Source organism: Camelus dromedarius, chromosome 6, assembly GCF_036321535.1.
Source record: "Camelus dromedarius isolate mCamDro1 chromosome 6, mCamDro1.pat, whole genome shotgun sequence".
In the NCBI taxonomy this organism is placed as follows: Eukaryota; Metazoa; Chordata; class Mammalia; order Artiodactyla; family Camelidae; genus Camelus; species Camelus dromedarius.
The window spans coordinates 67883647-67901303 of NC_087441.1; the positions used below are offsets into that span (position 1 = coordinate 67883647).

General features: G+C 43.6%; 1 protein-coding gene across 1 annotated transcript; it reads left to right on the forward strand.

Annotated features, from left to right (window-relative positions):
* The first annotated feature begins 9886 nt into the window (after positions 1-9886).
* HTR1B (5-hydroxytryptamine receptor 1B) lies at positions 9887-12163 on the forward strand. Its single transcript, XM_031455962.2, has one exon. The coding sequence runs from the start codon at positions 10386-10388 to the stop codon at positions 11556-11558; it is 1173 nt and encodes a 390-aa protein (XP_031311822.1). The 5' UTR covers positions 9887-10385; the 3' UTR covers positions 11559-12163.
* Positions 12164-17657: the final 5494 nt, after the last annotated feature.

Here is a 17657-nt window from a genome sequence, read left to right on the forward strand (position 1 = left end):
CACCAGAGATTCCAAAGCACTTTTAAGAACTGAAACTAGATTAAAAAAAAAAACAAAAAACCCAAACAAACAAGTAAAAACAACCAACAAAAACACTTTGTTCTCCCCCAAATATTTAAAATAAAGTGAAAATTCATTTAGGTACTCTTTTGTAAACTCGGTATCTTGAACTTAATATAAGCTTAATGAACTATCACTTCAAAAATAAGTTTGCATAATGGATTTGAGGTACTCAGGAATTCTTCATCTTTAAGTCCTTATTCAGTGAAACAAAAACTTTAATATACACATTTGCATACAAAGGCAAATACAATAATAACAATAATAAAAACACTCTGAAGAAACATCCAGGAAAATAATGTCCTTCTATCGGAACACTGAGAGACCAAGACATGATGAAAAAATAATTTAATAAGAGTAGGAAATTGAGTATAGAACACAAATTTGATAGGAAAGTAAAATGTTCCAATAAGAGAAATCATCACTTTAATCTAGAATTTCCCATTCAAGATTGAGAAGAGGAACATTTCAGAGGGGCTGATCCAGCTGAGTAATCTTTACTGTGAACTGATCAAAAAGAAGACTTTAGCTGTTTTCGTAAACTTTGTGTCATAAATCAGGCTTTATAAATCCATGGAAGGAACTTGGGGAAGTATGAAGAGCTGATAGAACCCAGCTTTATATCCAAACTTGATGAGGGGAGCAGAGTTAGATTTGGGCAAATCCATGAAGCAAATCATGACTATAAGGAACCTGGCATTAAAGAAAATATGACTTAGCCTTTCCTGTGAATACTGTGTTTTCCCTAAGCTCATGGAGTCATCGCATAGAAGACGAAAAGTGTGTCCTAGTTCATTTTTTGGAGCCAAACTGATTTTAAATTTATGTAAATTCAGATATTCAGATAATAACAAAAAATACAGTGTAAAGAAATTGTTACCTGCTGGATGGTGTGGCCATAGAACCACTGCCTTTTATCACAGAAAAGATACCAGGTGCCCCATCATTTTAGTATCTCTGTCAACAGCAAACCCTCACTAGCAAATATGGTCAAATTTTAGAATCTGACCTTTAGTTCCACAGTAGGGTGTAATTAGCATGCAATGGCATGTGCAAATAAAAGAAAATATGTAATTATTCTGGATAATTAAGTAATTGCAAATCTGCAGACCCAAACCCTGTACTGGCAATCAGATTCTCAGTTAAACCTGGAAATATAATTTTCAGGAAAAAAAAAACATGGAAAAGCTTTTATGATCATTATGATCCTCCAACCAATTTTTTCTCCCGTTCATTACTTCATGTACCCACAGTATATTTCAGTCTAGGGAAAGGCTGCTGTAAAAACCATGCTCCGTCTCTATTTCCTTTCCACTGGGAAAGGCCATCTAGGGTCTGCAGAGGAGAAACAGAGAAAGGCAACACTGCCTTACTCATTGAACATTTACTAGGAGTACAATTAAGTCAAAGCATTTATATTATGTCTAAATTATTGTTGGTGTAGCTGATGTACTTTTGTGTTTTATAAGCAATAGCAATGGATACTTTATTTTGATGTTATATTAGAATATGAGATCCTAAGGACTGAATACTTTCTGCAACCAGTTCTACATAATTCCTTTTAATTTATTTCACTATATTCATAGTATCAATCTCTAGATGTATGTATGTATGTATGTATGTATGTATCTATCATATATCTCTTCCTTCTAATAGTGTATAGTATTGTATCATACATCACATGAACAGCCTTGTATATAAATCTTTGGACAAAATCTGGAGAGTCGCTAAAGAATAAGTTCCTTAAAAAAAAAAAACCCTTCCTCTTATTTGTATTTATTAAAAAAAAATTGAATTTACTTCTGAATGGTTCATACTTTTGCATGGTTCAAAAATCGTAACTACACAAAACCTATTCATTAAGAATTCTCATGGATATCCCTGATCTATCATCTTAAATCTTTCAGCCCTCTCATAGGTAAAAACTTAAGAATTTTTTTGAAATAATTTCAGAAGTATAGAAGAGTTGCAAAAGTAGTACATTGAATTCCTGTATCCCCTCACCCAGCTTCTCTCTATGTTAACATCTAACATGATCATGGAAATTTACCAAAACTGAGTAATTAACTGAGAAATCACGTGGTATGTCTCCTTTGGGTCCTACAATCTATGACAGTTATTTCAAAGTCCTGTCCAGCTAATTCTAATATCTGGATTGTGTATGGATTTACTTCCACTGTCTTGGTTTTTTAGTTGTTACTATTATTGGTCACATTTTTGTTACCACTATGCATGTAGCATTTTAAAATTGTTATCAGATATTGTATGAAAGGGGCTCTAGAGGCTCCAAATGATATTATTTTGACCAGAGAGCATTCACCCTTTCCTAAGTTAGGGAGAATGCATGTAGAACTGACTACATCAAACAGTCAGACATCAAGTTGAGTCCAGGCTATTTGCAACCAGACTTACTCCGTCTGAGACTCATCCTGTTCTCTGGGCCTTTTGACTGAGAGACAGGAGAGCTCTGTGTCTTCGGCATCCTCAGTCTAGGTTTAATGTATGTTCCTTCTCCCTAGAGGGAGTGTTTCTTCTAAGCACTCCAAAACCGGGCAGTTCAATTTGTTAGAATTTTCCTACCCACTTCCTGGGTCTCCTCCTCTTTTGCTGTAATCCATAGCAAATGTCCACCAAGAAAACTGGCCATGCATTTGGGGACTTCTAGATCAAACCTGTCCCACTGGCATCAGTGACTGAAAAGCTTTGATTCTCTTTCCCCAGTAGAATCCTTCTGCCTGGACCAAGTGTAATGCACAGTCTGTGTCCAGAACCAGCAAATACCTCAAGGAAATAGGCGGCAATTTTCAGCTCATCTAGGAAATATTTTTCCTTCCCTGGGATTTTAATTTGTCTAATTCTTGCTGTCACAGCTTTTCAGCCTTTCTAAATTTTATAGCTTTTCTAGTCATTGCTTTCAGAATGTGGACCTATCATGGTCTCCTATGTTTTACTCAGAAGCAGAACCCATTTCTTAGAATTTTGGAACTTGAAACAGAGTCAGATTGGTTTCTGCACTAAATGGAATCCTCAAAAGATATTATTGACTGCATTTCCAGTAATGTGGAGAAAGCCTGTCTACAGTGAAATGAGTGAAAAAAGTCAACACACAGACAACAACCAATAGGAAAAGGAGAGTCCTGATGGTGTCCAGAGTGCAGATTGTCCTAAGGCTCAGCTCCGTTCCTTCCTGGTCCACGGCGGCTGATGGCTCAATTCCTCTTTTGATTTTTAGAGGCCCAACTCTCTTTGAAATAAATTCCCTCTATTGTTTTTAGGAATGATTAAACTGGTTTTCCACCACCTGCAATAAATGTCTGAATTAATACTATACTTTGTACTATTAAATGTGCTAACCCAAATAATAATGTTATTACTGTCACTATTTTAGGTTTCCATTTTTTTTAAAGTTTACCTTAGGTTCCCCTGACTAATTTGTGATGATGATAACAGCTGTGACATCTTACTGCCTCCAGTATGCTTACCTGACATAGTTTCTCATCCATGTCTAATGTGATGCTTCTAATCTTCAGCGGCCTTGGAAATCACGCAGCCAAACATGACAGAAGTGTATGTAAAGTAAGAAGAAGTAAGATCTGAATGGGGCTTGAGATGAGCTCTTTCATGTGCAAAGGGCAAAGGAATCTGAATTTATTTTGTTTACATCCATGGTTTCGGCAAATTCTTAGTAGATGAACTTCTGATTTCTGGTTGATAAGATGTGCCTTAGAGAACTTTCCTTGAACAATATTCTCACCAGGCCTCTTTTTCTTTGGTAAGAGAAAAAGTGAATTATGTTCAATAAACAAGAGAAAAAGAAAAGCAATTCAAAAAAAATTTTTTTTGGTTATTTTTCTGACTGATATTTACCTTAGCATGGTTAAAAATGGAGAACAGGGAATGTCACTGTATTTAACACAGTCCTTCCAAATAATTTTTAAAAGCTTAAATTGATTTTGTTTTTTATTTAATGTATATGTGTATACAGCAGGCTTTGGGGGAAGTGGTAAGGATGAGGAGACAGGGAAGAAGAATAAAGAGGAGGAGGAAGAAAATGTAGACAAGACAGAAAAAAATAATAATAAAATAAATCATGCTCGCCCTGAAGGTAACTAAATGGAACCGGGAAAGCAAGTCAGGAATCTTCTAAACCGGGCTTAGCCTGGTTTCTGTTCGGGCTGTGGGGTCCAGAACATGTGGTACTCGATCACCTACCAGCGCCACTTTGGGAGTGATAATTAGCTGGCTAAACGTAATTATGGTGCACAATTCTCTACCTGATTTTTACCACCACCACCACCCCCCCTAGAAAAATTCTGTAAGCACGTAACCGAAGATTATTCTGAAGATTTAACTAGCTGTGTACACTGATGCCACCTCTCAGGTGGGATGAAATAAAGGCACAGGCAGGATGTTTTAAAGGGTTGTCAGGGCTGAGTTGCGTGGCTAAGTCTGTGTAGATTATTGGGAAAGAGGTAGTCCTTGAAATTAGACTGGGATTTAAAGACTAGTTTTATCACTAGCTGTCTGGCATTGGCAGAATTTCTAAAAATTCTCTAATTCTCAGTTGTTTTTCTATTTTATATATAGGAGTTAGTATCTGCAAATCCAAAATTCTCTATTTACCCCTCCACCCTCCCCTTTTCCTCCTGGTAACCATAACTTTGTTTTCTACATCTGTGAGTCTGTTTCTGTTTTGTGCCATTTTTCACAAATAAGCTTATTTGTGTCATTTTTTTTTAAGATTCCACATATAAGTGATATCATGTGGTATTTTTCTTTCTCTTTCTCGCTTACTTCACTTAGTTTAATAATCTCCGTGTCCATCCATGTTGCTGCAAATGGTATTATTTTATTCTTTTTATGGCTGAGTAGTATTCCATTATACATATATATCACAACTTCTTTATCCAATTACCTGTCAATAGACATTTAGGTTGCTTCCATGTCTTGGCTATTGTAAATGGTGCTGCTATGAACATTGGGGTGCATGTGTCTTTTCAAATTAGAGTTCCATCTGGATATACACCCAAGACTGGAATTGCTGGATCATAGGGTAAGTCTATTCTCAGTGCTTTAAGGAATCGCTATACTGTCCTCCATAGTGGCTGCACTAGTTTACATTCCCACCAGCAGTGTAGGAGGGTTCCCTTTTCTCCACACCCTCTTCAGCATTTATCATTTGTGGACTTTTTAATGATGGCCATTCTGACTGGTATGATTTCTTATTATTATCAAAACACATTGTCCCCCCAAAATTCAATGTCCTTCTCCCCCAATGCAACCTCACTTACATTACTTTAAGCTTTAGGTTAGAAATTTTCTTCTAAGACCTAGGTCTTCAGCCAGGTAATATGTGATTGAGATCTAAGTGGGGAGCTGGTTCTTCTAGTTGGAACTGGGTTAGTTCTGAACCAGCAGTAATATATCTGTTGTGGGTATCTGTCCAAAGTAGCAAAGAGGATGTTACTATAGACACATGAGTTAGAACGTGTCTAAATTATGTGTGTGTGTGTGTGTGTGCTCTAAGTTTATTTAGTCTGCATTCATCTTTACATATGGATGCAGCTTACACAGTATTTGTGTTCATACATAAAACACATAGCAGAATTACTAATTCTCAAGGATTAATTTATGTCAGCTTAGCACTTAGAGACTAAAGCATCCAAAGGCTTAAAAATTCCTCATCAAGCACAAAACATATAAATACCATGACACAGATACCAAGGCAAAGGCCCAATGTTGGGTCAGAAATATGGAGAGGGATCTGAACCCAAGAAAGTCTGGTAACCCCTAGAAGTTGTCTGCAAAAATTGTGTGTATACATCCATATATATGGATGTGTATAAATATGTATATATATGAATTATATGTTCATTTATCTGAACATTTCCATAATTTTAAGCAAGATACAAGTATGACTTGTACTTTCATGACTACCAGTATTCTGGAGGAAATGTAAGAGGAACCTGGAAATGTACTGTCACCACGAATGAATATGTTGTACAGAGCTCCTGGTCTTCTGCTGCTCATTTCCTGGGTGGGAGGTTTTTTGTTTTGTTTTGTTTTGTTTTCCAGTCCAAACAAGCAAACCAAAAACAGTGGCCGTAGATTGAGGAAGCAGGATTTGCAAGATTAAGTAGCTTGCCAGGTCCTCACATATTGTAGTCAGGGACCACTTGTAGATGTTTCAAGTGGTGGAGCTGGAGGGTGTGAAGTTGCATTTTCCTTTCTTGAAGGAGCAAAGTGACTAGAGCGTTGAGTGGTCCAGCTCTCTCATTTCTGCAACTCAAAGATAAATTCACAAGTACTTTCTTTGCGCCTGTGCCCTGGAGTTGAGTGACTTTCTGGGAAATGCTGGGAAGACTAGGGATGTTGCAAGCACGACTCAAGCGCCCCAGACCAGAGGGCTGGCTGGCTTCCAGTCAAGCCAGAATTGCGCTGCAGCAAGTTCTTCGGGATCTCTGTTGCAGCTGCGCGGGGTGGAGGGGCTTCTCTCCACAGCGTTAGGTCTGCTTAGTGCTGCGCTGCAAACCTGAAGGACTGCGCCTCGCGTTTCGCTGCAATAGCACCAATTCCTTGCAGCAGAAGCAAGGTCTCTCTTGAGGGGCGATTCTTCTCTGGTCCCTCCGCATCTCACAGCTCACCATGGTGTCAGGCTTGGTGTGTGATCACCGGCTCCGCCGAGGCTCAGCGTTATCCTCCACGTCCTCAGCTTCTGTTGAAAGTCGATCCGGGTGGAGCTGACAAGTGGGGAACGTGAACTGGCTGTTTCAGTGCCTGGTGGCGGAGCAGAAGCTCAATTCCACTCAACTAACCTCTGCTACGCCCTGGTACCTGATCTGCATTCTCTCCATGCCCCTCTGCTGAGTGTGTCTGCAGAATTTCCCCGCAAACTTGCAGGGAATTTAACTAGCATGGCTGGGGACTGCGGAGCGGCCATGGGCACTTCCTCCGCCGGGGCGACCGAGGCATAGGTGACTTTAAAGATTCCTTGGTCTCTGGAGTGTTTCACAAACATGTGCCCAGGTGCAAATATCTATATTTTATATGTTTGAAAGTGCAAAGAAAAAAAAAGAGAGAGTGAAATGAGGGAGGCAAGTTAAGGAAACGAGGTTCTTCACTCAACTCTGCCCAATACAATTTCATCTGTATGATAGCTGGGTTTGTTCACGCTGTTCTTAACCAAAATGGGAAAAAAATCAAACTCCTCCCAGGGGTGGCAGATCCCAGCCAGGATCCGGGACTCCGAGAAGCAGCGAAAGCGTGGCTGGAGAAAGCCACAGGTCCTCCACATCGCTAAAGCCAAATCCAACCAGAGGAGGAGCAATTACATTGAAAAAGGAAAGGCTGCTTGCAGCTGCTCTTTGCTTCCTCCTCTTTGTCTTCCTCCTCGCATCCCTTCAACAGATCTCTCAAACCTTGTCCGGCTCGCGTGAGGTAGCAGGAAAATACTTTCTTGGCACCGCCCCCTTGCCCCGCCCCCCGCAACCACTCACTCTTGCTCCATCCTGACCAACGCCCCCACCTAGTGGTTTAGACTTGTCTGTTTGCTTTCCTTTGCTGCGGTTACTAAGAGAACGTTGCAGTTTGCAAAATAATTACAACTTGTTGGGGTCTGTTGTGGGTGGGTGGCGTGGAAAGGTGGGCAGGACCATTAAAATGCCGTGCAAACGAGGCTTAAGGTTACCCGAGCAGCGCTGGGCGCTAGAGATGGGAGGAGAGGAAAGAGAAGATTGCGCCTTTACACCCAGCTTGCCTGCTGCAGCCCAGACCGCAGCCAGAGGACATCTGTGGAGAGTTAACACCTAGTTAAGAAGTACCTTCACTCCAAACATATTAATATGTTTTATTTTCTTCATAGTACTTAACGCTGTATGAAATTATGTTAATTCTTCACTTGTTCACGTGGCTATTTCCTGTCTGCTACTTCTGCTTGAAAACTGTGTCTGGATCTACCTCACTGGCCTTTATACACCAGGTGCCTAGAAGAATGCCCGGCATAGAGCAGGCACTCGATTTTTACCCATCTGGCTGGCTTAGAGACGGCGGGAATTAAGGGAACTTGGAGTAGAGTTCTGTCACCTAGGGTAAAAACTCTTCTTTCAAAGGATCTCAATGACTCTTCTAAACTGAACGGATGGCCCAGATAATCTCCGGCTGCAAAATGAATAGTTCTCTTTAGAACATGCTTACACTTACCAGGATAAGTTCAATTGTAAGGTCGTTTTTATTGAATGCATTCTAGCTGCCAAACACTGAGCTAGGCGCTTGGAGCTGGCAGTTACTATAGCTTCTCTCTCATGGCTGAAAATACAGTGTCCCTTCCCCGTGCTTCTCTTTAAATGTTCTCCTATTTGTACTTCTATTCTGCATGTGTTTCTGTTAAGGTTGGAGGAGGAACTGGGTACAGAGCACCTGCTCCGGGGCCGTGGGACCTAGGTTCTGTTGTTGCTTGGCGCCACATATGGTTGATACCACTATCCGAATGGATTTGTTGAAGACCAAAGAGACGCGTGGATGGCGCTGATGGTTGGGGTCCCAGACCCCGGGTTCCCCCCCACACCCCGCTATTAAATTCTGATGACCTGCTTTCCAGGTGGGCTGTGGGAGGGAGCCGTGCTCACTGCGAACTGTTTTCCAGAGGCACTGAACTGCGGTGCGGCTGGAGAGGGAGGATGGAGAGGACGGTTTGATTTCACAAACAGTGTGCTTCTGTTTGTGATACTTTTACATTTTTGCAGACAGTTTTCTTTTCTTTTTTTCTTTTCTGTTGACTCACAGTTAAAGGGGAGGGATTAAATAGAAAGCTCAGATTCCTAAAAACAGATATGAAAAATTAGTTTGTATGGTACCAAGAATTAAGTATGACTTGAAGCCCGAAGTATAAAATGCGGTATTGGCCATTTCCTTCTAAGGCTATATTACTGGCGCCTCCTTTTAACTTGGGTGTGGCCTGCAGGGCTGGATAAAACTCCACAGCGTGGAAGTCAGAGACTCCGGCTGGTTCCACCGAACTCTGGCCTGGCCTGCTGGGGGCAGGAGAGGGCCTGGCTAGGAGCCTATACGGACGTAATAATGACTCTAGTGGGGCTGTGCCTGGGCCCGCAGCTGAGGGAGGGGCGTGCAGCAAGCTCGGAAGAAGACTGAGGCAAGGACAGGACGCCCTCATCCCCATTCCGGCCAGAACTGCGGCGCCAGGGTGTTAAGACTGGGAGACGGGCCAGGGGATAGGAAGTGGGAAAGGGGGCGATAGGACCCGGCGGGAACTTCCTTGGCGGGGAAGGGAATCGGGCGGGAGGATAGGAGGGAGGGAGTGAGAGAGAAAAAGCGAAGGTGATGGGGAGCGGGCCTCCGCACTCGCCGTGCGGCACGAGTTGCACGGCTCAGGCAGACCGGACCTAGGCTCTATAAAAGGAGCCCATGCGCCCTGCCACTCACACGCTCCTCCCGGACTGGCGTCCGCCGCGTCCCTCCAGCTCCCCCAGACACCTGCCCCTACCCTGCGAGCCGCGCCAGGTCCCCCAGACCCGTGCGCCCAGCGGCTTGGCTACGAGCGGTGCCCGTGGGACCGAGGTGTCAGCGGCGCGGTGCGAGCAGCCGCAGACCCAGTCTCCGAGCCCCTCCTCTTGCTGCCCCATCTCCGCAGGGCAGCACTCCGGAGTGGCCAGCGCCTGAAAAGAAGGGAGGGCAGAGCTCCGGCGGGAGGCGCGGCGCGGCGCGGCTCCCAGATTTCACCCCACCCAGCTCTGGCGGCCTCTGCCGCCGCAGGAAACTGCCCCAGCCTGGGGAGGAGGGCGGGAATGCAAGACCGGGACTTCTCGCTGGCCTGCAAGCTTTGGTCTCGACAGCTAGGAAACTCCTGCGGGCCGAGTCTGCAGATCCAGGAGCGCCCGGGTTAGGAGACGCTTAGCCCCGAGCACTTGGGGTAAGAGATCCCACCTGGTGGACGCTCCCTCCTCAGACAAAACAACGCCCTTCTCCACTAGACGTCCAGGTGGGAGCTGGAGCTAAGCGGAGCTCTGTGGACCAGTTCTTAGTAAACCCAGGGCTGAGACGGGGCATAGAGAGGAGCAGCCAGAGATGCGGCTGTAGCGCCGGGCGCATTGGAAGTGCAGGGGACGCGCCTGCCAGCCTTGGCTGCCGCGCCCTTGACCTCTAGTTTCGGCTGGGAATCTGGGTGGAGATGTAATTGAGGAACCCACGGAACTGACTAGCCACCGTGGGCGGGGGAGGCAAGACTGTGATCCCCTCCGCGGTCTTTCCGCCCTCTTCCTCCTCCGCTCCATGCCTGAGAGCTGCGCTCCGGAGCCGGGGCGAGGAGAGACATGGTGGGAACAGGCGCTCCGTGCGCCCCGCCGCTGTCGGCGAGCTCCCAGGCTGGGCTTCCTCAAGCCAACCTCTCCGCTGCTCCCTCCCACAACTGCAGCGCCGAGGGCTACATTTACCAGGACTCCATCGCCCTGCCCTGGAAAGTAGTACTGGTCATGCTTCTTGCACTCATCACCTTGGCCACCACGCTCTCCAACGCGTTTGTGATCGCTACCGTGTACCGGACGCGGAAGCTACACACCCCTGCCAACTACCTGATCGCCTCCCTGGCGGTCACCGATCTGCTCGTATCCATCCTGGTGATGCCCATCAGCACCATGTACACAGTCACGGGCCGCTGGACTCTGGGCCAGGTGGTCTGCGACTTCTGGCTGTCGTCGGACATCACCTGTTGCACAGCTTCCATCTTGCACCTCTGCGTCATCGCCCTGGACCGCTACTGGGCCATCACGGACGCCGTGGAGTACTCAGCTAAAAGGACTCCCAAGAGGGCGGCGGTCATGATCGCGCTGGTGTGGGTCTTCTCCATCTCCATCTCGCTGCCGCCCTTCTTCTGGCGTCAGGCCAAAGCCGAGGAGGAGGTGTCGGACTGCGTGGTGAACACCGACCACATCCTCTACACTGTCTACTCCACGGTGGGCGCTTTCTACTTCCCCACCCTGCTCCTCATCGCCCTCTATGGCCGCATCTATGTGGAAGCCCGCTCTCGAATTTTTAAACAGACCCCCAACAGCACCGGCAAGCGTCTGACCCGAGCCCAGCTGATAACCGACTCCCCCGGGTCCACGTCTTCGGTCACCTCCACTAACTCGCGGGCTCCAGACGTACCCAGCGAATCCGGGTCTCCTGTGTACGTGAACCAAGTCAAAGTACGAGTCTCCGACGCCCTTTTGGAGAAGAAAAAACTCATGGCCGCTAGAGAGCGCAAAGCCACCAAGACCCTGGGGATCATTTTGGGAGCGTTTATTGTGTGTTGGCTGCCCTTCTTCATCATCTCCCTGGTGATGCCTATCTGCAAGGACGCCTGCTGGTTCCACCTGGCCATCTTTGACTTCTTCACGTGGCTGGGCTATCTTAACTCCCTCATCAACCCCATCATCTATACCATGTCCAACGAGGACTTCAAACAAGCGTTCCATAAACTGATACGCTTTAAGTGCACAAGTTGACTGCTCAATTGCAGTGCGGTCGCCTAAGCGGCCTTTGGGGAATCATGTTGTATCTAGTTACACAGGTAGGTCGACTCTTCTTTCACTGTTACTAGGTCGGAGTGAAGCTTTCTCTTCTGAGCAAGGGCATTGGATCCTGAGAAGCCAGGACAGCCCTGAGAGAGAGCCCCTAAAAAACTGTTCAAACGAAGGATAGAGCTTCCAGGCTCTGGAGGAGGTTCACTTCCTCCCCTCGAACCCCAGGTTCAGCACTGACCCCGAGGCAGACAATCGCAAGGAGAAGTTGCGACTTTAAAAAATTGATGATGGAAAAGGGATGCCTGCCCTGCCTTGGTATCAGGGATGATGCCCTCTAGAATCAGAGGTACTTGTAGTTGCTGTTTGAAGCCTGTCTGAGAGATCCACATGCAGCCTGGCAGTGCTTGAACTAGACACTAATGCCCTGTGTTATGGGGAGAACTTTGTGTTACAGCTTCATCTAATAATAGTTCCTTTGGCATCCTTCAGTCTTCATTCAGTTTTTGTTTACCTGAACTTGGGTGGAGAAACTTGTGGATTTGGTGCTTCAAACCCTATGGGTGGCTTGAATGGCACAGAGAAACCTTGGCGAGTTAACAGCAAAGTTCTGATGTTAAGATCTCTATTTTTATTATAATTGAAACTCTATAGGGTGGGTGGGTGGAAATGGGAGGTGGGGAGCATTCAAATGAACACCAACACCTCTGATTGTTTGTTTTCTGCAGATTTATCGTTTTTAAATTCTTATTCAGTGACTGTCAAACCACATTCCTAATAACTCAAACAAAACATTATGTGTGCTAGTGCCAAAGTCTGCAGATTGCTTTATTTTTCCTCCAAATTTCATGTACCTGTCATTTTACACATTTAAATCCCCATACATGGAGGATATGATGGGTGACTCAGCCTAAGCTGCTGCTATATTTCTTATTAATGCCACTGATTACACTGATGAGTATTAGATATATAAGCTCTTCTGCAAGAAAAGTATCTTTAATCCTAATCTGCTTCAGTGAGATATAAAGGAGACATGAGCTAGGAATGGTTCTTGTACAATTAAGGAATGGGTGGCAATAGGAGGATGTATATTTTGACTTGTAAAAAATCTTAAATGCATGAGACTTTTTTTCTAATAGTCATTTGCACTCTCCTTACCATCTGTAATTCCTTTGTGTGCTAACATATCAAGTAACCAAGAGAACTAGCTCCTTTCTCCAAAAATCTTCAAAATGTAGTTAAAGCCCCTAAAAACTACATTAAAGATGAAAACTTGTTTCTTTTCCCTTGCTATTGAAGTTTGAGTAGGAACAAAAATACTAGAAAATGACCTGCAAGGATTTTAGAAAAGCTTAGAGAAGCTAAAATTGAGCCTGTTCCTTGAAACGCATGGAATCAAACCTCAGACTTACTAGGCAACCAGGAAACTAACCAGCTTTTGAACCTTGGAAATTTGGCACTGACCTGACACCTCAATGAATATAATATCAATAATCTTTTAAATTTGTCTTTTTTCAAATTTCAATAATACGTAGTTGTTATTTGAAATTCACTCTGACTCCCCAATACAGGACAAGATTACACACTAAAAGATGAAAAATGCATTCTCTAAATAAAATGGGGGTAGTCCTGAAGGCTCATTTGCACAGAAAATGAATGTGTTTGTGGAACATTTTTTATGCCAAAGAAGATTCACACTCCGTTCTTTAGAGAGCTTTCTGCAGTTGGTACCTTTTGTCTGCAGAAGCAAGTTGTTTTTGTAAAATGGATTCACTCTCTGCTTGAAGCTCCCCAGTCCAGACTGTCAGACAGTAGATGCATTGAGCTGAAGTGCACTGCTTCCCTGCTGTGCGGACCTTTTCTCTGGCATGATGACACTTGGAAATACACTATTCAAAGTTTCTCACGTAAACTAAGTAAAAATGAGACTGGTGATCAACACTGGCACCTGTCACTGGAGTAAGATAACATTTTAGGCATTAGACAATCCTGTTCTTTCTGCTGTATCCCCACGTCTCTTTGTTTTTTGTGACATTTCTCCTATGGAGAAATCTAGCTTACTATGGAGAGAACTGTGCATAAAGCACAGTATTTGTTTTTATGTTATTAATATGTTTGTCGCTTGTTTACACAGCTGTATTTTCTTGAGCCTGAAAAGCAGTTAAGCAAAATTCTAGGAGCCTGAGGGGGAAAAATTAATTAAAACCAATAGCCACTTACAGATGATTTCTTTATAGGGCACGTGCAATGAATACTGTCCTTCTAGCAACAAAACGAGGTCAATTTAGTCAAACGGGTCATTTGCCACTTATAGATCACCTACCTGAATTTTTGCTTGACTCTTTGGCTGAATTGACTGAATCTGGGGCATACTGTGTGAAGTAGAAGCTTGCAAACCCTTGTAGTTATAAGAGATCTAGAATCCTCATCCAGCCTTGCACATGATTATGCAAAGTGTTTTCTTCATCCCAGGGCTGTGTAGCTAAGACTGTTAAGCTCCTTTTCAGTTACTGCTGCCTGTACCTTTGTCTGTTTCATGAACTAGACATCTGGCTTTTTTGCAGAACATTATATGGGAGATGGAAATATTTAACTTATATAGAAATGAAAATATATTTTCATCGGCTGTGGTAACAAATAACATTTTCCACATTGCTTAATTGCACAAATTTTCACACAAATATATGAATGTATGCTCATCCCAAAATACTGATTGTCTTGTGTTTCTAGGAATTTTAGAGTTTCCTTTAAAAAAAAAAAAAGGACACTGCATCTATGAATAAATTGTTATTGAGTTCAACAAATTTCCTGCAGAACAATGTTCTTCACTTTTCCTCTCTGTTATCTTAGTTTTCTCTTCTTTAACCAGGAAACCCTGAGTGGACTGTAATTCACTCAAGCAGCAAAATCTTAGATTATGTGTATATGACGGCATTGCTGTGACTGAAAATTGCCTTTGGTTTTCCACCTTTCAAAAAAATGTGTAACTGAAAATGAAATTTAGGAAAATAATGAAATAAAAGTCCTTCTGTGTTCTAAAAAGCACTGAGTAGTAATTCTACTATTATGGAAAGATTGACTCATTGGATTCTGGGTTGCGTTTAGGAGTTGGAGCCTTCAAGAGAGAACAACTGATAAATGATACTGCCATGTACTGCCACAGTTTGGGGGTTTTAGTTTATATCTGTAGGAAGAATTTAGAACGAACTAGTATGGAGAGTATAGCTCAGGGGTAAAGCACATGCTTAGGTCCTGTGTTCAATCCTCAGTACCTCCCTGGAAAAATAAAATACATAAAAAAAGAATTAGACACACTCTGCAAAGAGAGGGTAAGTCAGTTCCACTATTACAAGAGTTTCCCAGATCAGCATTCTTAGAGGGAGTGTTTGGTCCCTGGGCAGGGTCGTGAGATTCCAAGGCACTAGATGGTGCTTGACATATAGAAAAAGAAAAAGGAGGAGGTGACTTAGAAGCATGCTTGGGGGACACCTAAGAGGAAGAGACTGACCTATCTGATCACTGGAGAGGTAGACAGAAAAATGGCTTTTGGAATCAGAAAGTCCTAGGTTTGAACTGCAAACAGAACATGTTATCACTGTGGTCCTTCTCACATGCAGCCTACTTGCAATTTGTTGCAAAGGCTTGAAACCCATACATGTAAAGCACTTATCAAGATACCTGACACTTTTTGTCTCTTGCAGATGGTACCTCCTCTCCAGCTATTATTTCATCATTGCCTTCTGTGTGGAGGCAGGGCACCTGTAGCAGAGAGACACAGGGCTATTTGAGAGAGGCTGGACCAGGGAAGACCAAACTAGCCAGAATGGGAGAAACATGGCTAAACTGGAAGCGACTGAGGCTTGGAGCCTCTCACCTTTCCCCCCTGGGCTGGAGACACGTAGCTGAGAGGCCAAAAGGGAACAGGAGAGATGGTTTGCAGTGGCTCTAGTGGCCAAGAGGAAATTGCCAAATATTTCATTTCCTGTAGCATCCTCTCATTTTTCTCTCCCTTGTCTAGAGATGTCCAGCTGTCTTCCCAGAGTCCAAAGTTCTTCACCACATCAATATCTTTCCTCAGTGTCTTATTTTCTACTTCTTTGTTTTTTTCTTACCTGTGCACAGCCATAATAACCAACGATAATGTGTTAACTCTAAAATGGTTCTTTAGCTGTGGAGGGCTGCTTATGTAACCCAGGGTTGTTATATTATATCAAAGGAGGTGGCTGATCTAAATGAATGGGCGTAAGCTTCCAACGTGAGGCCCTTAGTGGAGTTTTCAGACAGGAAGAGGCTGGTAGGAGAAAGTTGTGGAAAGTGAAGCTGCTGCACCTTTTCTCAAAGCCGGTCCTGGAACTGTCCACCAGGGGGCAGAGCGCCCCTGAGTTGTGCAAAGGGCGCGATGCTCACCACGTGCAATCTCTGACTCCTGGACACTGCGAACTGCATTAACTTCTCCAGGCTGAGCGAAAACGAAGATTCGTGCACCAAGGGAGAAGGAGTTTATCATTTATTTAAAATAGCAGCTTTCTCGGGGAAGGTAGCTCAGTGGTAGAGTGCAGTGCTTAGCATGCACAAAGTCCTAGGTTCAATCCCTAGTATCTCCATTAAAAGTAATAATTAATTAATTAATTAATAAACCTAATTACCCCCCCAAAATTAAAAAAAAATAAACTAGCAGCTTTTTCAGAACTGCAAATTCAGGCACAGGATTCCTAAAATTAAAGTTTCTCTTCGTATTTGCAAACTTAGTTATTTTCTTATACATCTCTTGTCCTGGAATAAAATCTTAGTATTTTAAAACATTGTGACCTTCGATTAATGCAGCACTGGGTACAGTCAGAGATGAGAATACAAGAACTTTATATTCAAAACAAAGGGAGCTAGTTATTAAACCTACTTTTCATCATTATGATTTTTCCCATCACTGTGTTTTTCTTTTCAAAATTTCACTGCCTTGAAGTTAATATATCCATGGTTCAGAGGTAGAACGCTGCCATTTACCATTTAAAGTGAGTTTTTTTTTCACAGAAGTAAGCTGTACTGATATGTCAGTTTTTCCCAGAAGGCAGGCTTTCATATCTGTGTAATTTAGCATTTACTTTAAAAAAAATCATATACAAATGTGAGTACAATCTTATGTATCATAAAAATAAATTTCTGTGTCAGAAAATGGATCACATATAATGAGAGAACAAATGAGGTTATATCTTTGTCCTCTCCTGAACTGTTACTCCATAGCCTTTCACTGTTCCCAGTGGGGAGTATTCTCTGTGCCATTTCACACGGCTTCAGTTCAGTCCGACTTTCAAAGTCAGCATCCACATCCTACTGTTATCCTAGGATTTGCAGTGCTCTCTGAGAGAGAGCCAGTCACTGGAGGTGGGTCAGCTGACCAAGAGATTGTCTTAACACCATTCTGAGCACAGCTTGTAAAAGAAAATGCCCATTTCTTCTGACTTATTTGCACATATTTCAAAAGGCAGGAGGAAATCATTTCACAACTGCAAACTGGAAATCTGTATAACAAGAACGGTCTTATAATATTTCCGGTTCTACAGCGAACAGATGGTGATATAGGGAGCCATTTATGGCAAATGCTTAAAAGAATCTACACGTGGCTTGTTTCAGGGATGCACGAAGGCATGACTCACATCCTTCCAGACTCTGTGGGAACATTCCACACACTGGCCTCCGGCTGGTCATCCCATGTTGAGATAACAAATTGAGATCTCAGGATATCTCTTGCTCACAAGTGTGGTGACGGGACGGTAGTGACAGAATAGTCGACAGAGGGTAAGTTACTTGGTCCAGAGGCTGTGCCCAGGGTACTTTCGTAAACACACTGGGGCTGTCTCTTCTAAACCCATGTGCTAATCCAGTTCAGGATTGTGTGTGTAGACCTACAGCTCCCCCTGTGAATGGTTCATTTACTACCATCAGTGGGTTCAATTCTGGGCTGGTCTGTTTATGTGGAAAGCAGTTTGTATGGTTATTCATCTTTCTCTCCCAATCTTGCCCAGCCTTAAGGTCCTAGGGTCTACTCTCACCTCCCCTGACTCCCAGAGACTTTCCCACAGAGTGTAG